This window comes from Coregonus lavaretus (assembly GCF_964263955.1).
Source record: "Coregonus lavaretus genome assembly, chromosome: 36".
NCBI lineage: Eukaryota > Metazoa > Chordata > Actinopteri > Salmoniformes > Salmonidae > Coregonus > Coregonus lavaretus.
This window is the reverse complement of record NC_140023.1, coordinates 20,388,617-20,413,547: the sequence shown is the minus strand read 5'-3', so window position 1 is coordinate 20,413,547 and position 24,931 is coordinate 20,388,617. Positions and strand designations below refer to the sequence as shown.

The window sequence follows — 24,931 nt, the reverse complement described above, 5'->3', positions numbered from 1 at the left end:
TCCCGGGTATCAGAGGAGTACGGTCACCGTGACAGATCGGGATCTAGAGCGGGCATGGCATCCAGCAGGCTCTCTTTCTCGCAATACCGTCTGGAAGCGGAGATCGACCGATACAGAGCAGAGTGCCAGTGGGACAAGATACCCTCTATCGTAGAGCAACTCGTGGCCGCCCGATTTCACGAAGACGGTGAGTGATAACTACCTGTTGGAATCTGGTATAGGTTTCTTTTTTCTGAGTAAGTTTTTGTCACATGTCCATACAGGGATGGCAATAGTTCCGCATGAGTTGGACTTTGTACTCTGCAAGTAAGCTCAATGTCATGTGCCTACTCTGCAAACAATGAAAACTAACAGCTTTAGGCATGCCCAAACTGCAGTAGCTTACAGTTCGAACAACTATATCATCACCTTACACCTCTCAATGGACAATGTTTAAAACACAGATCATATTGTAATGAACATGTATGAACTGATTGTCACTATCACTGCCATTTGTCCTTTTTTATTATTATTTTGCATGTATTAAAACACACCACTCAAGCACATTCACCAGGAGTGCAGTGTGTATACTATATACTCAAGTCTACTGTGTACTCAGTCTGAAGTGGGTAGCCAAAGGTAGTTACTTCCCTCACCTCACCTGGTTAAAGTAAACATGGGGTAAGGTGACATGGCTCACGACTTTGCTGCGTGTCACTGTTATTGTGTCAATAACCAAATCTTAAATGTCATTTGACCGGCCGGATGGAATGCCCACTGCCCACCTGAGACTGTTTTCACCATGCCTGCAGGTGTACAGAACTGCTAGAGTGTGTATAATTCAAGTCATCCCTAGCTGGTCTGCTGTTAAAGTCAGTCTTGATGTTGACAGTTTGCCCACAGTTTTGTCATTCTTGATTTTGTAACAACACTGACCCTATTTGTTGCAATTCAAGACAAGGGTGATCAGTCTCTGACCAGGAAGTTTTGGGATCAGGACAGTGTTGAAAATAATGTAGCTTTTATTCAGATGCCTTGTAGAGCAGGGGTGTCAAACTCATTTTAGCTCAGGGGCCACATGGAGGAAAATCTATTCCCAAGTGGGCCGGACCGGAAAAATCATGGTATATATAACTTAAAAACAACAACTTCAGATTGTTTTCTTTGTTTTAATACGATCAACATACAACATAAAGCTGGAGCCTGAGGACAGTGTGTCCAAAATAGTACAAGCACAACATCACTATTAATCATAAAACACGTCAAGTTTATTTGAAAATTCTAAAGAAAAAGAACACACAAACACACAATGCCTCAGTGATTAACATAACTGTTTCACAGATCACAGAACTATATCAGGGTGTCATTTCTCAGGCAGAAATGTAGATAAAAATAATGAAATCCTGTTCCCCAAACAAGTGCAAGAACCACAGAGTCAAGAATAGGTTAAATATACAAATAAAATAAAATCAATTAAAAACAATAGCACATCAACATAAAAACATATAAACATAAAGCTGGAGCCTGAGGACAGTGTCCAAAAGCACAACATCACTATTAATCATAAAACACCTCAAGTTATTTGAAAGTTCTGAGGACAAAGAACACACAAACACACAATGCCTCAGTGATTAACAGAACTGTTTCACAGATCACAGAACTATATCAGGGTGTCATTTCTCAGGCAGAAATGTAGATAAAAATAATGAAATCCTGTTCCCCAAACAAGTGCAAGAACCACAGAGTCAAGAATAGGTTAAATATACAAATAAAATAAAATCAATTAAAAACAATAGCACATCAACATAAAAACTGAAAGCGTTGCTCAAACTCCCGTAACAGTCCCGTTATTTTATCTTTGAACCGCTTCATGTCTGCCACATGTTGGGTCGCGCACACATTTTTCAGACAGGGGAAGTGAGCTGCATCACCACCGGCAAGTTGCGTCTCCCACAATGACAGCTTCAACTTGAAAGAACGTATGCTGTCATAATACTGCGTGACAACTTTGTTGCGCCCTTGCAGCTGTTTGTTCAAGTTATTCAGGTGCTCTGTAACATCCACCATAAATGCAAGGTCCTGCATCCATTCTGCGGAATGGAATTCTAACACTGGTTTGCCCTTTTCTTCCATGAACTGTTCAATTTCTTCTCGTAAATCAAAGAAACGCCTCAGCACCTCGGCTTAACCATCTTACCTCAGTGTGGTATGGCAGGCCATAGATGTGGTCTTTCTCTCTGAGAAGGCTGTCAAACTGACGTTGATTCAGGCTTCTGGATCGGATGAAATTAACAGTTTGGATGACCACCTTCATGACGTTATCCATCTTTAATGACTTGCAACACAAAGCCTCCTGGTGCAAAATACAGTGAAAAGTCAAAAAATCACGTCCTCCATTTGCAGATTGCACTTTCTCTCTGAACTTTGTCACAACGCCTGCTTTTTTTCCCGATCATTGAGGGCGCACCATCTGTAGCCAGGCTGACAGCGCGGGACCAGTCCACTCCGACCCTGTCCAGCGCGCCGACGAGTGCGGTAAAAATATCAGCTGCTGTCGTTGTATCTGTCATCGGCACCAACTCCACGAACTCCTCGGTGACGGTCAATGTGTCATCAACTCCGCGGATGAAAATGGCCAGTTGTGCAACATCTGTAATGTCCGTGCTTTCATCAATTGCAACCGAAAACGCAATAAATGACTTTACTTTTTGCTTCAACTGGCTGTCCAAATCCACTGAAAGATCGGAAATCCTGTCTGCAACTGTGTTTCTTGTCAGGCTGATATTTACAAAAGCCTGACTCTTTTCAGGGCACACAATCTCCGCTGCCTTCATCATGCATGTTTTTACAAATTCACCCTCACTAAATGGTTTTGAAGCCACTGCGATTTCATTAGCAATGAGGTAGCTAGCTTTCACTGCAGCGTCACTGATGTCTCGGCTGTGAGTAAACACAGACTGCTGTTTCTTCAGACCCGCCAACAGTTCATTCACCTTCTCTCATCTCCGCTGTCCTTGAAAGTTGTCATATTTGTCGGCATGAAGACTCATATAGTGGCGACGAAGGTTATATTCTTTCAGCACTGCAACATGCTCTGAACACACCAAACATACAGCTTTCCCATTCAATTCCGTGAATAAATAGGATGACCATTTTTCTTGGAACACTCTGCACTCTGCGTCCACTTTTCTCTTTTTTGACAGAGACATATTGGGGCAATGAGGGTGCCAAAGCACATAATGTTAAAAGTAGAAGCCGTAATAAATATCGCGGGTAAAACAAAGTAGCTCATTGGCTGCACGTGCTTGACCTACTTGCTCTGCCCCGGTATAAACAGTTTGCTTGCTTAACACAATTGCTATTGCGCCATCCAGTGGACGCAATTGGAACAGCAGTTTATTTTATTGAAAAATTGCAGCGCATTTTTATACTTTACAAAATTATTATTATTTTTTTTTTATTATTTTTTTTTTTTTTTTTTAATCATCTCGCGGGCCGGATTAAACCCGTTTGCGGGCCTGATCCGGCCCGCGGGCCGGACGTTTGACACCCCTGTGCTAGAGTGTGTATAATTCAAGTCATCCCTAGCTGGTCTGCTGTTAAAGTCAGTCTTGATGTTGACAGTTTGCCCACAGTTTTGTCATTCTTGATTTTGTAACAACACTGACCCTATTTGTTGCAATTCAAGACAAGGGTGATCAGTCTCTGACCAGGAAGTTTTGGGATCAGAACAGTGTTGAAAATAATGTAGCTTTTATTCAGATGCCTTGTAGAGGATTTGTTATTCTCCTGAAGAATTCATACAAGTTATGCACCACATGAACATGCCACATTGCGGTTATATTGTAGTTAATGTTTTATAGAGCATAATTATTTGTTTTATGTGTTTAGACACCATATACATATACATCACCAGGGTTGGGTGGGTTACTTTCTAAATGTAATCCGTTACTAGTTACCTGTCCAAAATTGTAATCAGTAACATAACTTTTGGATCACCCAACCTCAGTAACATAATCTGATAACTTCCCGTTACTTTTGGATTACTTTCCCCTTAAGAGGCATTAGAAGAAGACAAAAATTATCCATCAAACGCATTTGGTGTGTCATCATAGTAGTCTGACTTGTGGTCAGACCCGCTCAGGTGGAACAAACTTAAAATGTGGCTTTTTTTCAATGCTGAATTGAATGTCATTGAGAAAACAGAAAGGTGTCAATGTATTTTTTCACAAACATCCTTTGTGAATTTAAAAGTAATCCAAGAAGTAATCATCACATTTTTCAAAAGTATCTGTAATCTGATTACAATATTTGTACATGTAATCTGTTACTCCCGAACCCTGTACATCACATTATACATTCTCCAGCCCCTATCCTCCCTTTCAGTGATAAACCTTGACTGGGACAGTCTCATAAGCATGATGCGCTACAGTATGTCAGAGATGCCAGGACATAAACACCAGTCACAGACTTGGCGTCAGAACACGCCACCAGAGACGGGAGAGGAGTGAGAGAAGTGAGAGCTGGACCAAACATGGAGGCTCTAATCCAGAATGTGTAAACAAGTGACTTTTATTGCCATCCAGTGACTTCAGTTTTAGGCGCCCCTGGTGTTTTTTCCCCCTTCTCTCTGGGGCTTGTGGGAAATTATGCTATGATGGACTGGGCTGGGTTTATTTTGTGTCCCAAAGCAGCTGACCCCTGACCCTGGACTCCCACTCTGCACTCAGCCCACCTACCCCTCCACTACTCTGAATTCTGTCCTATTTCCCTGTGCCCTCCTCCAGATGACTACGGGACGCTGTTATTGGCCGAGGCCCTGCTAGAGGAGAGTCTACAGGACAACCTGAGTTTGTTACGCAACGCTACGCCTTTGACGGACATCAATCAGCCCAAACTGTCCCGGTCCAAGGGCTACCTCAACTCCATCCTGAGCAGGGGGCGCCTGGGGGTTAGTCTGAGCATCTCCTCTCTGTGTCACCTCCCTCTACATCTTACTTCCTCCTATTCTACTTAGCTTTATATCTTGTTAACTTGTCTCACCAAGTTTCCAATCAGTCTATTCTTTATATATGTACCTGTTTTCTCTGTCACCCTTCACTTAGTCTCTCGTAACAGCCTTCGTGTTGTGTCTCTCTCTCTGTCTGTCCCCACACAGCCCAGGCACCTGAACGAGGCTCTTCTTCTGATGGCCAAAATACACTATGTCCAGGGCGATTACCGTGACGCCCAGGGCATGTGTGCAAGGGTGGGCATAGACGAGCTGACGGGGGACGAGCAGCCCATCTACCACCTGCGTCTGCTCGCAGAGGCCTTTGTCATCAAAGGTACCAATCCTTTCATAAGCAAATACTGGGTGGAATGAAATATGGAAAACACAATGTTTGACCTGTGTGGTATTTAGTTATGTAAAAAATTTTTTGCAGACAGACTAAACATTCTGTGTTACCTGAAATGTTGACCTGAATATGACCTATACCAGGGATGGGCAACTTTGATGGGGGTGGGGGCCACAAAAAATCTGAACTCGTCATTATTTCTTAAGCAATAAGGCACCTCAGGGTTTGTGGTATATGGCCAATATACCACGGCTAAGGGCTGTTCTTAAGCGCGACGCAACGCGGAGTGCCTGGATACAGCCCTTAGCCGTGGTATATTGACCATATACCACAAACCCAGGGGTGCCTTATTGCTATTATAAACTGGTTACCAACTTAAATTTGATCAGTAAAAATAAATGTTTTGTCATACCCGTGGTATACGGTCTGATATACCACGTCTGTCAGCCAATCAGCATTCAGGGCTCGAACCACCCATTTTATAATACAAGTTTAGATAACTGGCCACTAGACTAACTTACTAATCAAAAACATTTTTAGCTGACATGGGCAACAGTAAGTTGGGGGGGGGGGATTGATCCGAGGGCCTTCAAAATTGTGCGGCCCGCAGGCTGCCAGGCTGCCAGTTGCCCATCCCTGACCTATACTAAGATGGACATTCAATGCACAAAGTAAACAAATGACCAGGGCCAGTTTTCATAAAGCATCTGAGTAGGAGTGCTGATCTAGGATCAGGTCCCCCCCTGTCCATTCATTATAATCTAAATAGCAAAACTGATCCTAGATCAACACACCTACTATGAGACGCTTTATAAATACAAGCCCAGAGCTACAAATGATGATGATTTCTATCAGGTGTCCTCTGGTTTTAGTCTCCATCTGTACAGTGTAATGATTACATGGATCTCAAATATGATTTTCATACTGGCACTACTCACTCTCCGATGAACTAGACAAAGAGACAGCCAAAGCCTGCAGACTAGCACGTTTCCCTGAAAAACACTGAAGTTGAACAGCACTGTGCATAAATGTACTTAATGATCTATTTCCTAATCTCCATGGTAGGAGTTATTATAGGCCTGTGATGACTATAACCTTGTATGGGTTTAGAAGTCGCCCTTTCTAGGCTGTCTGAATACAATCATTAGAATGAAATGTGCCTGGGAAACCTCAGTACCTCAATACCCCAGGTATGTTTATATGAATGTAGTGAAATCTTTACTGACCAGTAAGATTGTCAAGTGTCTGCCGGCTGAGAGTACTTAGCACCTCTGAACAGCCGGCAGGTGGACCCTATAACAGACCGAACCGTCAGCAAGCGAACAAATGGCAAATGAACGGCCCCCCACTGTACAGACCGACAATCGGTCTGGTGAGTTTTCTCCTTTTAGGCTGTGAAAGAAAGGAAGCATTGACCACGTGTTAATTTACATGAGGGAGGAAATTTGACTTGACACATTGCTATACATTGATTCACTTGCCAAAGGTATTGTTATGTGTGTGTCTTTGTGTGTGTTTGTTCTTCATCCCAAATCAGTTCCTGGTTTTAGACCTCTCTGGGAAGTGATTACAAAGAAAATGAGAACTTATTCAGAATTTAGTCTTAAGTAATGCAATAAAGCTGTCTCTAGGGAACCCACTATATATAGTTGGACTGGAACTGTTAGTTCTGTTAGGCAGAGTTTCCACATGCACACGCACACACACAGTGAAACAGAGGGAATTGTCTATTGTCACACACAACACACTGCTGGTCCATGTCTGGAAAATTGTGTTCGAGAAGCATCACTCATCATCATCATGAGATGCATTACATTCAAACAGTCATTGCTTCCTGGCCATTGACACATTTGACATCATCACAGTGTCTGCTGCATAGATTGAAGGGAATAATTCATGAAGCAACCTTGTTGATGTCTATCATTGAATAAACCATAATGGACTATAAGTCATGTTAGTAGAATAATACTAGAGTCAAGCCTTAAGAAAGCGAAGATCTGATGGGAATCACTCAACTATGTAAAGGGTTTGACATTGCATAGTTTCTCAACGTCCTTCCAAGGTTTCCATTATATTGTTTTGGGAATGTTATGAGATAGGAATATTTGTTAGATGAGGTCTTGTCTATTGGCAGCTGCTCCTTATTTGATTAAGGATGTCGTCTGGCCGTGTCCTCCCTGCAATCCTGGAGGTCTCCTCTCACTCTATTTATTTATTTATTTATTTATTTATTTATTTATACCAATAACCATATTCCCCCTCCAGCCATCTATCCCAAGCTCATCCTCCCATACACTCATTGTCTCGAAATGATACATTTTCCATACTAAACAAGCTGGCGTCTTCCTACAAGCTACAGTGCTATTTGTTTTCAGTGTCAAATTAAAAAACCCCAAACCCAAATATTATTTATTTATTTCTCCCTCCCTCTGTATCTCTCTCTCCCCGTTCTCGCTCTCTCTCTCTCTCTCTCTCTCTCTCTCTCTCTCTCTCTCTCTCTCTCTCTCTCTCTCAGGTCTGTCCCTGGACCACCAGGCAGTGTCCGCTGCCTCCCGTCTCCGTCTGTCTGAGAGAGAGGAGGAATGTCTGTCCTGTTACCTGAGGGCCTGCGACACCGCTCTCGTTTACCTGCAAGAGCTCGATAAGGTGTGTCTGTGTGTTTTTGTATGATTCAATGATACAAAGCAGCACAAAACTACTTGGTGTATGTGTTTACCAACTGAAGTTGTTACTGTTGTGTTGGCAGACGGTGGTCACCCTTAGTTCTAAAGCAGCTAAGACTAGTTTGGCCCCTCCACCACTGGACATTGACCTGGGCTTCTTCCAGCAGGCGGCGCTACAGAGTGCATACCTGTGTCTGCTGCATAGGGGGTGAGTAAATGGTCCAGTAGAGCAGTCAAAGATGGTGGAGGCTTCGCCTCTTCCTCTCTGGAGCAGTGCATTGTGATTTCAGCAACAGCAAGTGGCACTTTTGTTTTTGACCAGTAGGTTTCAGTATTGCACCTCAGATAGGACAGAGTCATTGCTTGTAGTGGCACGATTTAGCTCCAGTGCTCCACTCATTTATACATAGATGGAGCAGCATGCTGTGCTGCTGGCACTGACTAACAAGGCCCTAGACACTGAATACCCTGTCCGTCTGTCTGTCCATCTGTTTGTCTGTCTGTCCGTCTGTCTGTCCGTCTGTTTGTCTGTCTGCATGTCTCTGTCTGAATGTCTTTCTTGTCTTTCTGTCTGTTTGTCTGTCTGTCTGTCAGTCACCTGGCCCAGGGAGCCCAACAGCTGCGCAGGGTCCTCAGGGTGGTGGAGTCTCGGGGCTCCCAGAGCTTCAGGAAGGTGAGGAGGGCTCACATTTTCACCTAGTTCGCAGGATGAGTCACTGACTGTCTATATGTATTTTATCTTTACGGCCTAGAGGTTTTCCTGACCACGCGACTTGACTAAGTCAGGAAACTGTCCTGGCCCTAGTTATATCCTAGTTATGTTTTATGGCATCATATGGCATGTTAATTAATGTGTCTCATAGGCTGCAGCACGGAAGCTGGCTGAGGTGTTGCTGAGCTCGGTGAGTGAGGACAGCTACTGGGCCCCCATGTCCCTCCCACCCTCCGCCTGGCTGCAGAGAGAAGGGAACGCCGGCCCAAAGGATGCCATGTACCCCTCTTCCAAACCACCTCAATGCTACAGGACTGACAGGTCTGTACCTCTCCTCTCTTCTTCTTTTCCTTCCTCTCTCTCTCTCCCTCACTTTATCTCCTCTCTTTCTTTTCTATTCATGTGTAATTCCATTAATCCACTGATATTACTCAATCCCCTGATCATTTAGCTTTAGCACTGGCTTGAGAGATCAGCTCACGTTCCCCTACAGTGAGTTGTGTGTGACCCTACTGAACCGTTGAGCTTAAATAGTCCCAGAGCATCAATAAGACAGACCTCCCTAGAGGTCCAGACGTCCACTATTCTGGTCATACAAAACCCACACATGGAACATAACTTGATCTCACCACAGTCTGACTCGTATTGGCTAGGAGCTCTGTGGACTCATGTTGCCTTTGTCAAGCTTTAGAGGCTTTGTCAGGGACTTACCTTTGGCTGTTCCACCATATCGAATATAATATCTTATTGGTATGCGCTATCCTCAGAGGATATCAAATGCTGCACCCCAAACAACATGCATGAGTGAGAACACAAGAACAGAAATGGAGAATGCACTCAGGGAAATAAAGTGCTGTTGTTGTACGCCCGATTCGTTGTCATGGGTTACTTCTTTAGAAGTGCCTTGATATTGTCTTGTAATTATATCTTTAGTCGGTACATCAGGGGCTCAGCCAGAGGGCAGTCAAGATAGAATAAGAGGGAGGGAGAGAGAGAGTGAGATGGTGAAAGTGATGGGTGGGAGGAATGGAAAACATGCCAGAGAAAAGAGAGGGACCAAGGAAGGTGGCAAACGTGTACACGCGTGTATGTTCGTGCGTACACATTTTGTGCACGTGCATGTGAGAGACACCCGAGAGAGCGGAGTGCTGTGATACTGTGAGGGTGGTCAGAGGGTTGTCTTACACCACCAGCAGGTGAAGTAGAAACAGGACACTCCCTGTGATCTAGCCACGGTATGGGGCTGTTGTGTGACGTGTCACTTCCTGCTCCTATCTCCTGTGTCTCCTCGCAGTGTCTTCTGTCCCCAGGACGTGGTTGAGGAGGCCGTGCTCCTGCTGCTCATCACAGAATCCATGGTGAGACAGCCCTCCCCCTCCCTCTCTCCCTCTCTCTCCCTCACCCCTCTCTCTTTCTGTTTTTACACACTTTTCCTGTCTCCGAGGCCATATATATTACAGAAATGTATTTGCTTACTTTGACATTTGTTGATTGGACATTCTTGTGGGATATTTTTGTGCCCTCTCCTTCATCTACAATGTATGTAGATTCTACATTGATCTCAAAAAAGCTTGACAGGTGTAAGGCTAGCTTTCACTTGTCCCGTCAATACAGGGAAAGGAAAGGATAGCAGCAGATTAAAAGCCACTTCATAGGCCTACTATTGCAACAGCCTTGTGTTGAATCTGATCCTAAATCTGTAATCTCCCCCTATAGGCTAGCGGAGATGCAGTCATCAGCCGAGCGCCGGACCATAAGGAGGTGCGGGAAACCAGTCTGCAGGACGCCACCTCTGTCTACGACCTGCTGAGCATCGGCATGGCCAGGAGGGGGCAGTATGCCATGCTGTCCGAGGTGAGCCTGCCTCGAAAACACTGGAGGCTAAAGGGAGGATAGGAGATACTTCAACCTAACTAGTTACACTGTGTGAAGGGAAAGACTTGCCTGACAACTTTGTAATGACCTTGTTGTGTCATATACTTTCAAGCATAGTTGGGTGCTCTCTCTCTCTCTCTCTCTCTCTCTCTCTCTCTCTCTCTCTCTCTCTCTCTCTCTCTCTCTCTCTCTCTCTCTCTCTCTCTCTCTCTCTCTCTCTCTCTCTTTCTTTCTCACTTATTCTCTCTCTGTCTCTCTGGCTTACCCAGTCTTCTCTCTATTTACATTCAGGTTGGCAGCATTTTTCTCCAGGTGAATGAGAGTGAGCACTGCCAAACAGGTGAACCCTCTCACGTGTGGGGCCATGCAGGGTGCCACTAGGCTAGCTAACAATAGACGCTGGTTATGTCTTTCTGCCTGGCTAACATCATTCCTCTCATAGGTGTCACGGTGTGGGCAGCTAGTTAGAGTTCTTTAAATAAACCTCAAACCCTCAACCTTCAACCTCACCCTCATTTTTATTTAATTTAATTTTAATTTATTTCACCTTTTATTTAACCAGGTAAGCCAGTTGAGAACAAGTTCTCATTTACAACTGCGACCTGGCCAAGATAAAGCAAAGCAGTGCGATAAACACAACAACACAGAGTTACATATGGGGTAAAACAAAACATAAAGTCAAAAATACCACAGAAAATATATATACAGTGTGTGCAAATGTAGCAAGTTATGGAGGTAAGGCAATAAATAGGCCATAGTGCAAAATAATTACAATTTGTATTAACACTGGAATGATAGATGTGCAAGAGATGATGTGCAAATAGAGATACTGGGGTGCAAATTAGCAAAATAAATAACAATATGGGGATGAGGTAGTTGAGTGGGCTAATTTCAGAAGGGCTGTGTACAGGTGCAGTGATCGGTAAGGTGCTCTGACAACTGATGCTTAAAGTTAGTGAGGGAGATAAGAGTCTCCAGCTTCAGAGATTTTTGCCGTTTGTTCCAGTCATTGGCAGCAGAGAACTGGAAGGAATGGCGGCCAAAGGAGGTGTTGGCTTTGGGGATGACCAGGGAGATATACCTGCTGGAGCGCATACTACGGGTGGGTGTTGCTATGGTGACCAATGAGCTAAGATAAGGCGGAGATTTGCCTAGCAGTGATTTATAGATGGCCTGGAGCCAGTGGGTTTGGCGACGAATATGTAGTGAGGACCAGCCAACAAGAGTGTACAGGTCACAGTGGTGGGTAGTATATGGGGCTTTGGTGACAAAACGGATGGCTCTGTGATAGACTACATCCAATTTGCTGAGTAGAGTGTTGGAGGCTATTTTGTAAATGACATCGCCGAAGTCAAGGATCGGTAGGATAGTCAGTTTTACGAGGGCATGTTTGGCAGCATGAGTGAAGGAGGCTTTGTTGCGAAATAGGAAGCCGATTCTAGATTTAACTTTGGATTGGAGATGCTTAATGTGAGTCTGGAAGGAGAGTTTACAGTCTAACCAGACACCTAGGTGTTTGTAGTTGTCCACATGCTCTAGGTCAGACCGGTCGAGAGTAGTGATTCTAGTCGGGTGGGCGGGTGCCAGCAGCGTTCGATTGAAGAGCATGCATTTAGTTTTACTAGTGTTTAAGAGCAGTTGGAGGCTACGGAAGGAGTGTTGTATGGCATTGAAGCTCGTTTGGAGGTTTGTTAACACAGTGTCCAATGAAGGGCCAGATGTATACAAAAGGGTGTTGTCTGCGTAGAGGTGGATCTGAGAGTCACCAGCAGCAAGAGCGACATCATTGATATACACGGAGAAAAGAGTCGGCCCAAGAATTGAACCCTGTGGCACCCCCATAGAGACTGCCATAGGTCCAGACAACAGGCCCTCCGATTTGACACATTGAACTATATCTGAGAAGTAGTTGGTGAACCAGGCGAGGCAGTCATTTGAGAAACCAAGGCTATTTCGTCTGCCAATAAGAATGCGGTGGTTGACAGAGCTGAAAGCCTTGGCCAGGTCGATGAAGACGGCTGCACAGTACTGTCTATTATCTATCGCGGTTATAATATCATTTAGGACCTTGAGCGTGGCTGAGGTGCACCCATGACCAGCTCGGAAACCGGATTGCATAGCGGAGAAGGTACGGTGAGATTCGAAATGGTCGGTGATCTGTTTGTTAACTTGGTTTTCAAAAACTTTCGAAAGGCAGGGCAGGATGGATATAGGTCTGTAACAGTTTGGATCTAGAGTGTCACCCCCTTTGAAGAGGGGGATGAACACGGCAGCTTTCCAATCTCTGGGGATCTCAGACGTTACGAAAGAGAGGTTGAACAGGCTAGTAATAGGGGTTGTGACAATTTCGGCGGCTATTTTTTAGAAAGAAAGGGTCCAGATTGTCTAGCCCAGATGATTTGTAGGGGTCCAGATTTTGCAGCTCTTTCAGAACATCAGCTGTCTGAATATGTGTGAAGGAGAAGCGGGCGGGGGGGGGGGCATGGGCAAGTTGCAGCGGAGGGTGCAGAGCTGGTGGCCGGGGTAGTGGTAGCCAGGTGGAAAGCATGGCCAGCCGTAGCAAAATGCTTGTTGAAATTCTCGATTATTGTAGATTTATCTGTGGTGATAGTGTTTCCTAGCCTCAGTGCAGTGTGCAGCTGGGAGGAGGTGCTCTTATTCTCCATGGACTTTACAGTGTCCCAAAACCTTTTGGAGTTAGTGCTACAGGATGCACATTTCTGTTTGAAAAAGATAGCCTTTGCTTTCCTAACTGCTTGTGTATATTGGTTCCTAACTTCCCTGAAAAATTGCATATCGCGGGGGCTATTCGATGCTAATGCAGTACGCCACAGGATGTTTTTGTGCTGGTCAAGAGCAGTCAAGTCTGAGGAGAACAAGGGGCTATATCTGTTCTTAGTTCTGAATTTTTTGAATGGGGCATGCTTATTTAAGATTGAGAGGAAAGCACTTTTAAAGAACAACCAGGCATCCTCTACTGACGGAATGAGATCGATATCCATCCAGGATACCTGGGCCAGGTCAATTAGGATGGCATGCTCGCTAAAGTGTTTTAGGGAGCGTTTGACAGTGATGAGGGGTGGTCGTTTGACCGCGGACCCGTTACGGACGCAGGCAATAAGGCAGTGATCGCTGAGATCCTGGTTGAAGACAGCGGAGGTGTATTTAGAGGGTAAGTTAGTCAGGATGATATCTATGAGGGTGCCCATGTTTACGGATTTAGGGTTGTACCTGGTAGGTTCCTTGATAATTTGTGTGAGATTGAGGGCATCTAGTTTGGATTGTAGGATGGCCGGGGTGTTAAGCATATCCCAGTTTAGGTCACCAAGCAGTACAAACTCTGAGGATAGATGGGGGGCAATCAATTCACATATGGTGTCCAGGGCACATCTGGGGGCTGAGGGGGGTCTGTAGCAAGCGGCAACAATGAGAGACTTATTTCTGGAAAGGTGGATTTTTAGAAGAAGGAGCTCAAACTGTTTGGGCACAGACCTGGATAGTATGATAGAGCTCTGCAGGCTATCTTTACAGTAGATTGCAACTCCACCCCCTTTGGCAGTTCTATCTAGACGGAAAATGTTGTAGTTGGGGATGGACATTTCTGAATTTTTGGTGGCCTTCCTAAGCTAGGATTCAGACACTGCTAGAACATCAGGGTTGGCGGAGTGTGCTAACGCAGTGAATAACTCAAACTTAGGAAGGAGGCTTCTGATGTTAACGTACAGAAAACCAAGGCTTTTACGGTTACAGAAGTCAACAAATGATAACTCCTGGGGAGTAGGAGTGATACTGGGGGCTGCAGGGCCTGGGTTAGCCTCTACATCACCAGAGGAACAGAGGAGGACTAGAATAAGGATACGGCTAAAGGCTTTAAGAACTGGTCTTCTAGAGCGTTGGGTACAGAGAATAAAGGGGGCAGATTTCCGGGCGTTGTAGAATAGATTCAGGGCATTATGTACAGACAAGGATATGGAAGGATATGAGTACAGTGGAGGTAAACCTAAGCGTTGGGTAACAATGAGAGAGATAGCATCACTGGAGGCACCGATTGAGCCGGTCTCAGCGTGTATGGGGGGTGGAACAAAGGAGCTATTTGAGGCAGTTTGAGAATTACTTGGGGTTCTATATTGAAATTGTATAAAAATAACTAACTGGAACAGCAATAGGCAAGGCATATTGACATGGGAGAGAGGCATAAAGCAATCACAGGTGTTATTAGAGAGAGCTAAGACAACAACTGGTAATGGCAATGAAAGTTTGGGCTGAGGCTAAACAGACAAACAGGACAGGGTACTGTGTAAAGGAACAGTCCAGCAGGCATCAGCTGTGCAGCTGAGTGATCATAAGGTCCAGTGAACAGCAATATGTGAGTCCGAGAGCAGTTTGAATTGGTGCTAAAGCACAGCGAGCAGGAAGCCCGGCTGTTGTTTGCGTGTGCTAGCGGGCCGGGGCTAGCAGATGGATCTTCGTGGTCGTCACAACGGGAAGCCTGTTGAAACCACAGACGATTACGTCGGTAGACCAGTCGTGATGGATCGGCGGGGCTCCGTGTCGATTCTAGGAGGTCCCGTCTGGTTCACAGAGAGGTAGATAGCCGGGAGATGTGCCTGACTCGAGGCTAGCTCAAGGCTGATTAGTCAACAACATCATTCATTTGGTTGCAGCTAGCTAGTTACGATGATCAGGTGTTAAAGGTCCAGTGATTTAGTGATTCCAGCAGAAAATCCAATATGTTCTGGGTCGATAACGCGCTGTGCAGACAGTGCAGACTGGCCGATAATAGTCCAGGCTAGAGCTGGCTGGTAGGTAGTGCAGGCCACGGACAATGTTGAAAACCGCTAACGGTGGCTAATAGCAAGTAGCTAGTTAGCTGGCTACTCCCGTCCGGTAGACAAAGAGGTAGATAGCCGGGATATGGGCCTGGCTCAAGGCTAACTGGTGCTTGCTTCGGGGGCAGTGGTAATTAGCCTACAGCAACATCCATTCGGTTGCGGCTAGCTAGTTGCGATCCGGTGTTAGGGTCCAGTGATTCAGTTATTCCGGCAGAAAATCCGATGTTCTGGGTGAAAACCGCTAACGGAGGCTAATAGCAAGTAGCTAGTTAGCTGGCTAGCTAGTTTCAACTGGAGATTCTAGATAAAGGTGAGTAAATAATAGAATCCGTTCCACATTGAGTGAGGCGGGTTGCAGGAAAGTATATTTAGTAGAAGGATGAAAAGTGTGATAGGGAAATATGTACGAAAAATATATACAAAAATACAAAAAACTGGCTATTTTCACGGACACACAACAAAGAACACGACCGCACTGCTACGCCATCTTGGATCCAAGATTTCAACATTCATCATTCAACAATGTGTGTTGATATGTCTGCTCTGCAAGCTAAAATGCATCTGTGTGTGTGCGTGCGTGTGTGTCTGTGTGCATGCACGTATGTATGTGTTCTCCAGTGTCTGGAGCGGGCCATGAAGTTCTCGTTTAATGAGTTCCACCTCTGGCACCAGTTGGGCTTGTCTCTCATGGCATGTGGGAAGGTGAGCTCATCATCATATATTTTCACACATTCCCCATCATGCACACACACACACACACTCTCTATCCTACTGTAATCTGGCACCACTACCTGCTTGCAAGCATATAGGCTCACTCATCTTCTAAATGTTGCTGTGAGGTTGTGTGTGCATTGGAATGACTGAGTGAGCGCTTATTGGGTGATAATGAGAGATGCGTAGTGTGACACAGATCTGGAATCCTCCGAGTGAAACAGGATAATTGATCTTCTCCTTTGCCTGGCTGCATGTAGGATGAGGTGACACTGCAGATCAATGGAGAACTCTGGAAATAGGCTGCTCACTATAAGGATGGGGGGCCGCCTCAGTGTCGTCCGATCCGCTTCTATTTAGAGCCAGACGTGTGTGTGTGATAGAGAGTGTTTGTAGTGCATTGATGAATGAGCTATATGAGTCCGTATCTGTGTTACTCTATATGGATAGTAAATGTGTGTGTGATCTATACTCCTGTTCTATCACTAGACTAGTTTGTGTCTGTCACTACAGTATGAGATTGTGTGTGTGTGTGTGTGTGTGTAAGCATGAATATGTGAGTGTCTGTGGGTGTGTGACGTCTTTTCTCGATGTGTCAGTAACCGTGTGTGTGTGTCTGTGTGTTTTACAGGGTGTGGGCGCGGTGTCTGTGCTCAAGGAGTGTGCCAGGATGAGGCCCGAGGACCCCTCACTGCCCATGTTGGCCGCCAAAGTCTGCATCGGCCAGCTGCACTGGGTGAATGACACACACACTCTTTCTATTTCACGATACATTTACACTACATACCATGTATACCATCCATACGGGAAGTCGGTCACCATCCAGAATAGCTGCACCCATTATTACACAACAACACTCCACACTAACAACGCCCTCCCACCCCACCACTGTGGTAGCCAGCCCAGTGCTGCCTGTCCTGTTGATCCAGGAGGGGGGTAGTGTAGGATTAGGAGACACATGATGGCATGGCACATCTGTCAGAGCAACAGAGGAGCTAGAGATCAGGGGTGTCTAGAGAGACTAAGGGGCTTATAGCCTTAATCACAATAAGACACTATGGGACCATAGAGCAACGAATGACAATACATCTGGACCCAATAACCGACCATGGAACCACACATTTGCGCTGTAAAATCTGGGAGTCTGGGACTATGGGACTAGAGTGATTCCAGGAACTTTGACTCCTAGTTGGTAGGAGTGGAGTGATCAATATATACATAATAAAGATGAGCAAAAATGACTATAAAATAAATAATCAAAATACTGAGCTACATTGTATGCTCAAAAAAATTGGGAAATGTTATGCTTTTATAATGATATAATTATTATTTTGTTTAACAGGTATTATTATTATTTTTCCACAAAAAGGTAGAGTTCAAAATTATTGACACCCCTATTTTAAGTACCTTTCAATAGCTCACCCTGCGAGGATAATGGCACTGAACCTTTTTCTAAAATGTTTTAGAAACTACCCCCTCCTGTATCAACAACAGGACAGCTCTAATTTATTCTCTAAGATTCATGGATGGAACATAATAATATTGTATGGAACTTTGTTGATAGCATCCGTATTCTGAGAAAGAGAGGGATAGAGAGAGAGGAGGAGGAGGATGAGGAAGGGGAGAGATAGAAAGAGAGAGTGAAGGGCTTATGGTACAGGAGTAAGAGAGGAGAGGGGGGGTCGTCTAAGCAGCTGTCCTGCTGTTCTGATGGCACCGTTTCAAAGACCTGTCACCGACCCCTCCCCGTAGCTTACACTGAGTGACACACTTTTAGCTCAGCCCAGCTCAGCCCAGCTCAGCTACACTGACTGCAGTCTGGCGCTGTTTGAGGGGGGACTCTATAGTGCGCTGTTCTTCACCTGAATCTACAGTCCTCCTCACACTAACCACACACTGCCTTTTCCCACAATGTCATTCTGCCTACGATACAGCCCTTCAGATACAAACTCTCTATACTATTCAAATACAAAAGCTCACTAAACAAGACAAACGGAACAAACTGAACATGCCTTTAAACACTTGAGCTCACAGCTGACCTCACAAGGTTACATATGAAGTACTTCAGCAGACTATACACTGTACTTCTAGGGACCCATACCGCATCTGACTGTTATCTCTGTGTGTGATAGCTGGAGGAGGCAGAGGCCCTGTCTCAGAGTGTGGTGTCCATGGGAGAGGAGGCTGCAGAGTTTTTGCCGCGTGCGTACCTGACTGTGGGGCTTTGCTGCAGTCTGCAGGCCTCTGACGGTAAGAGACACCACTATGAGCTGCTATAGAGGCAGGATTCGTTTCTTGTAACAAACAGTGTCCCTTCTCCAGATACAGTGAGAAACCGGCACTTACAGAACCCACTACACCTCACTTGTCCTGATAAAATCCATAGTTTTCCTTCCTAATTTCCCTTCCCCATCACTTATGCAGTATCTAATTCAGAGGTGAATTGTGTATGGATGAATATGAGGTGTTACTCACAAAGGGTGACGTGAAAATAATTAATGGTGCAAAAGACCGTAGAACTGTGCGAAAGATACCGTAAACCTCATTATATTCTACAATGAAAATGTCGCCCAAAATGTCTTGTTTTCCACAAATTGATATGTCCCTCTGTACCTAATCTCTCTCTAGCCACTCTGAAAGCTGAGCGGGATGGGTTCAACAGACGAGCACTGCAAAATGTGCAAAAGTATGTACCAACTGCCAACCTCTCTCTGTCAGTCTAGGTTGGTCTTAACCTGTGTGTTTGTTTCTATAGTTAGCATGCACTACAGTTTGTGTGTTATTCTGCATTGTCAGTGAGTGTGACTTCTCTCTTCTGCAGAGCCTATGCACTGGACCCCAATGATGCTAAGATCGCCCTCTACCTGTCGCTCCAGCTGGCTCTTGTACGGCAGGTCAGTCAGCACACGCACGCACGCACCATTACGGCTCCTCTTAGTGGTTCTCCATCTTGGATCTTATGCCTCTCTAGTCCTTGGGTTTATTTTCTTCACTGTAGGTGTGTGTGTGTGTGTGTGCAGGTGGCAGCTGCCATGGATCCCCTGCAGGTGGCTCTGTCTCTACATGGGGACGACCTGCACTCCCTCCACCTGCTGACCCTGCTGCTCAGCGCCCAGAAACACCACCAACACGCCCTCGAAACCCTCACACTAGCCCTCAGTCAACACCCCGAGAGCTTCAAGTAGGACCCCACTCTCTCCTGTATTATGTGTCTGTGTCTGTATGTGGATGTGGGTATGGGTGTGTGAGTGAGACTAGCTCCGGTGTGTGTCACCCATCATGGGTGCTCTGGAGGCCCAGCCCCAGACCTTTCTGTGGGGATAGGGTGACACACACACTGAAGGCTTTATTTAGACGTGGGCATCTGCACTGCGCTGTGGAGACTACCCTCACCCACCCTTACCCTTTTCACGCTGCCGCACTGACCCTGACTTTACCATGTAGGTTGGTGTTGCAGTACTCCCTCTCTGTTTGAGAAGCAGAAAACATTATGCAGTGATGAACATACACAGACACACTGCATTATGCTCATAAGTTGCCATGCAATTGACCCGTGCCTCAGTGTTGCCTTGCTATTAGAAGAATATGGATATTTGATATCCACATGCCATTTATATTATGTTGCAGTGCCACCTCACCCGAGCCTCTGCAATAATTATCTAATACGTGTTCTTCATAGCACAACCATTTGGGGTCAGTGTTGGTCTCTATGGTCTCAAGAAGAGGCAGAGAGGGGCACAGCGAAAATAGATAAGTGATACATGAGTGGGATATAGAGACAGGGAACTAAAGAGAGAAGTGGAGTCAGAGAAGGACAGAGAGAATCAAACATGGTTGCATTTATACCGTATTTGTGGCTGTATACTGTATAACTAAAGCGTATATTGTAGCTATCTCTCTCCCTCATATACATATGCACACATACACACACACACACACACACACACCTTCTCCATAGAGACACTTGACCACATTGACCCATTTAAGAGCTCTTTGCCAGGCTCAGCCAATCACAGCACTCCCTGCGCCAGGAATGCCCATCACCCCGGTAACCATGAGGTCATATCGGCGGAGGGAGCAGTCAACATCAGTTGTTGTTCCACTCAGTTGTTATGGAGAAAGAAAGAATGGGTATTTTCAGCCCAGGCAGGCACACATACAGTGTGTTCGGAAAGTATTCAGACCCCATGACTTTTTCCACATTTTGTTACGTTACAGCCTTATTCTAAAATTGATTAAATTGTTGTTTTTCCTCATCAATCTACACTCAATACCTCGTAATGACAAAGCAAATGTGTTATTTTTTGGGGTGCAAATTTATCAAATATAAATAAAATGAAATATAACATTTACACAAGTATTCAGACCCTTTACTCAGTACTTTGTTGAAGCACCTTTGGCAGCGATTACAGTCTCAAGTCTTCTTAGGTATGACGCTACAAGCTTGGCACACCTGTATTTGAGTTTCTCCCATTCTTCTCTGCAGATCCTCTCAAGCTCTGTCAGGTTGGATGGGGAGCGTCTCTGCACAGCTATTTTCAGGTCTCTCCAGAGATGTTGGATCGGGTTCTAGTCCGGACTCTGGCTGGGCCACTCAAGGACATTCAGAGTCTTGTCCCGAAGCCACTCCTGCGTTGTCTTGGCTGTGTGCTTAGGGTTGTTGTCCTGTTGGAAGGTGAACCTTCGCCCCAGTATGAGGTCCTGAGTGCTCTGGAGCAGGTTTTCATCAAGGATCTCTCAGTACTTTGCTCTGTTAATCTTTCCCTCGATCCTGACTAGTCTCACAGTCCCTGCCGCTGAAAAACATCCCCACAGCATGATGCTGCTACCACCATGCTTCACCGTAGGGATGGTTCTCCCATCTCCACAGAGGAACTCTGGAGCTCTGTCAGAGTGACCATCGGGTTCTTTGTGACCTCCCTGACCAAGGCCCTTCTCCCCTGATTACTCAGTTTGGCCGGGCGGCCAGCTCTAGGAAGAGTCTTGGTGGTTCTAAACTTCTTCCATTTAAGAATGATGGAGGCCACTGTGTTCTTGGGACCTTCAATGCTGCAGAAATATTTTGGTACCCTTCCCCAGATCTGTGCCTCGACACAATCCTGTCTCAGAGCTCTACGGACAATTCCTTCGACCTCATGGCTTGGTTTTTGCTCTGACATGCACTGTCAACTGTGGGACCTAATATAGACAGGTGTGTGCCTTTCCAAATCATGTAAAATCAATTGAATTTACCACAGGTGGACTCCAATCAAGTTGTAGAAACATCTCAAGGATGATCAATGGAAACAGGATGCACCTGAGCTCAATTTAGAGTCTCATAGCAAAGGGTCTGAATACTTTTGCAAAACATTTTAAAAACCTGTTTTCGCTTAACAAAATGTCAAAAAAGTGAAGGGGTCTGAATACTTTCCGAATGCACTGTATGTGTGTAGAATTTATGCGGAAGATGATTTGGTTTGAATAGGTTGTGTGAGGGTTTGTGCACACGTGTGCATGCAAGGTGACGCTAGTCATAGGATCTCTACACCACTGCAGCACAGACACTGAATCCTTGTGGTTTATCTCTCACTTTCCGTCTTTCTTTTTCTCCTAATAGACAGCATTTACACTAAGATACATGTACATTAAAAAAAATATGCGCGTATACACTTATTACTATACTGTAAACATGCAGATCTCGATTCATTTCTCTCGTCTCGTACTCCACGTCTGTAGGTAGCGTTTAAACACAAACGTCTATTCAAGCCACATGGTGCTACAGTAAATATCTTAATAGCAGACAGCAATTGGGTGAACAGTTGAAATGTGTAGACATATTTCTTATATTTGAGATGTTTCATTGAGCTTTTACCTTAAAATGCAGTAATAACCTGTTGCATTCTTTAATGGTGGGAAACATTACTGTCTTTTTAGCTCTCTTTCCCCAGTATGTTTTTAATCTTTCTGTCTATATTTGAAATTTTTATCAGCTAGTAAACAGGCGTGCATTTCCAATCAAAATGGAATTCATCTCGCACAGTAAGAGAACTGAGGAGGCTGTAGAGAGAGAGAGGAGAGAGAGAGAGAGAGAGAGAGAGAGAGAGAGAGAGAGAGAGAGAGAGAGAGAGAGAGAGAGAGAGAGAGAGAGAGAGAGAGAGAGAGAGAAGAGAGAGAGAGAGAGAGAGAGAGAGAGAGAGAGAGAGAGAGAGAGAGAGAGAGAAGAGAGAGAGAGAGAGAGAGAGAGAGAGAGAGAGAGAGAGAGAGAGAGAGAAGAGAGAGAGAGAGAGAGAGAGAGAGAGAGAGAGAGAGAGAGAGAGAGAGAGAGAGAGAGAGGAGAGAGAGAGAGAGAGAGAGAGAGAGAGAGAGAGAGAGAGAGAGAGAGAGAGAGACTCACAGTTTGTTCTAAAGATAATGATTAATCCCAGCCTTTGATTCTGCATTCATCTTGCAGGATGTTACAGTGTGTGTGTGAGTGCTTGCACACACACACCCAGGAGGAAGCCACTAACACACGGCATATCACTCCTCTACTAAACGCTGCTCGGCACTGGGGCTAATGGGAAACCCTCAGCCCCAACTGGCCCCGCTGACAGGCGTATCCTTAACATCACGTCCCTCAGCAGCAGTTGTCATCCTCATGTCAGATGATCCAGTAGTCATCTCTCCTCCCTCCCTCCATCCCCCCATCCCTTCCTCCATCCCCCCAGCCCATCCGCCCACCCGTGAGCCAGTAACAAGCCACATTTCACCGGTAGTTTTTCCCCTGACGAAGGCCGTCTCGCTGCGCTATTGATCGCTAGTGGTGTCTGGCAGCCAGAGATGAGGAGAGGGAGGAATAATTGGAAGAGGTTTCAGTTGGGGGAGCAGGCAGGCAGGCAGATAGCCAGAGAGGTAGACAGGGAGACAGGCAGGCAGTTAGGCAAGCAGAAAGACAGCAAGCAGAGGCAGACAGGTGTCACACGGGTGAATGAGGACTCTGACTCTCTCTCTGTCCCTCTCTCTTTCTTTTCCCATGACATACTCAACCTCTCTCCCTCTATCACACACAGAGCAGATGACTAGCCTCCACTGCGCGTGTGTGTAGCCATCTGTATTTGTCCAGTCTATTTGTCTATTGGTGGACATTGGCCATTGAAACAAGTCTTCCTCCTCACCCATCTGTTGGGAAACAGAGGACCAAAGCTCTATAAATATACATTGATAAACATGATTATCCTATATGATAGTATTATCAAGTCCTGGTTGATGTGTCAACAGTATGTGCTGACCTAGCAAGCACAGCAATGTTGTGTCAACATGTTGTGGGGTGGTTGTGTGTGTTTGCTGATGTGTTGAGCGCAGGGGTTCGAACCGGTTCAGGAATTAGAACTGAAAACCAGAAAATAACTGTTCCGGAACAGAACTGTTATTTTAAAAGCAAGCGAACCGGTTAATGACGTTATTTTACATTCGGGGCATTTTATTTCAGTCCCACAAAAAAACGCAACAAGCCGTTTATGCAAAGCCCTCACTCTGTCACTCAGAAACGTATTCCAGTGTCTGACTGCCAGCTGGAAATCTTTGCCAGTGTGTGTGTGTGTAGGCAACCTGCCCCTCATCCTTCCAAAGCTTAGGCTAGCCTACTGACGTTACAAGCGTGATTCAGAAATTAGGGAGAGATTTTTAATTAGAGAAGAATGCATGGATACATTTTTTCAATGCTAGTTACAGATACTATAGTTATCACGTTTCACATTGGATTTATTAACTACAAAAAGGTAAGACTATTTTTTATTCTGGTGCTGCTCTGCACACACAAGCTTGTTAGCTAGCTTGCTAGCTCTGGTCCAACGTTAAGCCAAATCTCTGAAGTTCAGAGACATTCAAAGTTCCTCCATAGAAGCCGGTCCTCCGTAGATATAATTCTGTGGGCCTAATTCAGATAATGCATGTCATAACAAGATGCCCAGCGTTTCAAGCCAAGCCTTGTCTGTCCATCGCGCATGTAAACAACTATTGCTTGCTCGCTCCATAGCAAGCTGCTCTATCCGCACTGATTGGTGAAGTAATTGAATGTTGAGCTAAATGTAAAAAATGTATTTATGTATTTAAGTTTAAAAAGGAACAGAAAGGAACGATATAAACCAGTAGTTTTTTTTGGTTCAGAACTTTATTTTGCTGGTCGGAACAGTGGAACGAAACGAAAAAAATGATAGTTCTGTTCAGAACAAAACGATTGGAAAATAATGTTGGTTCCAACCCCTGGTTGAGTGTATGGTACAGCATACGAATGTGTGTATCAATGTGTTAAGTGCTAATTTGTTAATGTGCTCCTTGTCACTCAGCCTGCTGTTCACTAAGGTGAAGCTGGAGGAGGCTCTGTATGGGCCGGGGGTAGCACTCCAGACCTGCGAAGACATGCTGCATCTATGGCAGAGGCGCTATGACTTCACACGCACCAGGTATGTGAATGATTCTGCCTGCCAGTCTGTCTCTCTATTTGTGTAGATATTGTGTTTGTTACATGTGGGTGCGTCCATTCCATGCTGGCATGTGTGTGGGTGTCTGTGTCTTGTGTGTATAATAGGGACGATACCAGTATCGTAATGCTCGTTAGTATCGTGGCAAGGAAACAAACCCGAAGCGGATTTAACTTCATTAGGAAAACAGCCCTAATGTCGGAATCAAACATCATTATGTTGTCATCCAGAGTCACATTTATTTATTTTCCAAGCTACAGCACACAATATTTTACACACAGCAGGTTTTTAAAGGACCAAAGAGTTCGGTGTGCTTTGTGTTTTAAATTTTTGGCATGGAAAAAATATTGTGATACTGGTATTGTCCCAGCCCTAGTGTATA

General features: G+C 45.1%; 1 protein-coding gene across 3 annotated transcripts in view; it reads left to right on the top strand.

Moving 5' to 3' along the window:
• LOC311110573 (tetratricopeptide repeat protein 7A-like) overlaps positions 1 to 24,931 on the top strand; it is a 45,326-nt gene continuing 20,395 nt past the window's right edge. For all 3 annotated transcript variants that reach the window (XR_014610707.1, XM_084153082.1, XM_084153083.1), the window contains exons 1-16: positions 1 to 187; positions 4,767 to 4,930; positions 5,138 to 5,306; positions 7,834 to 7,964; positions 8,065 to 8,189; positions 8,576 to 8,654; positions 8,845 to 9,014; positions 9,988 to 10,051; positions 10,410 to 10,547; positions 16,019 to 16,102; positions 16,743 to 16,847; positions 18,244 to 18,361; positions 18,740 to 18,797; positions 18,933 to 19,005; positions 19,132 to 19,292; positions 24,415 to 24,531. Coding sequence is in view for 2 of the 3 variants with exons in the window: in XM_084153082.1 (XP_084009208.1) it covers positions 55 to 187; positions 4,767 to 4,930; positions 5,138 to 5,306; positions 7,834 to 7,964; positions 8,065 to 8,189; positions 8,576 to 8,654; positions 8,845 to 9,014; positions 9,988 to 10,051; positions 10,410 to 10,547; positions 16,019 to 16,102; positions 16,743 to 16,847; positions 18,244 to 18,361; positions 18,740 to 18,797; positions 18,933 to 19,005; positions 19,132 to 19,292; positions 24,415 to 24,531 (1,889 nt within the window). In the remaining variant the exon portion in view is untranslated. The remainder of the gene's footprint in view (positions 188 to 4,766; positions 4,931 to 5,137; positions 5,307 to 7,833; positions 7,965 to 8,064; positions 8,190 to 8,575; positions 8,655 to 8,844; positions 9,015 to 9,987; positions 10,052 to 10,409; positions 10,548 to 16,018; positions 16,103 to 16,742; positions 16,848 to 18,243; positions 18,362 to 18,739; positions 18,798 to 18,932; positions 19,006 to 19,131; positions 19,293 to 24,414; positions 24,532 to 24,931) is intronic.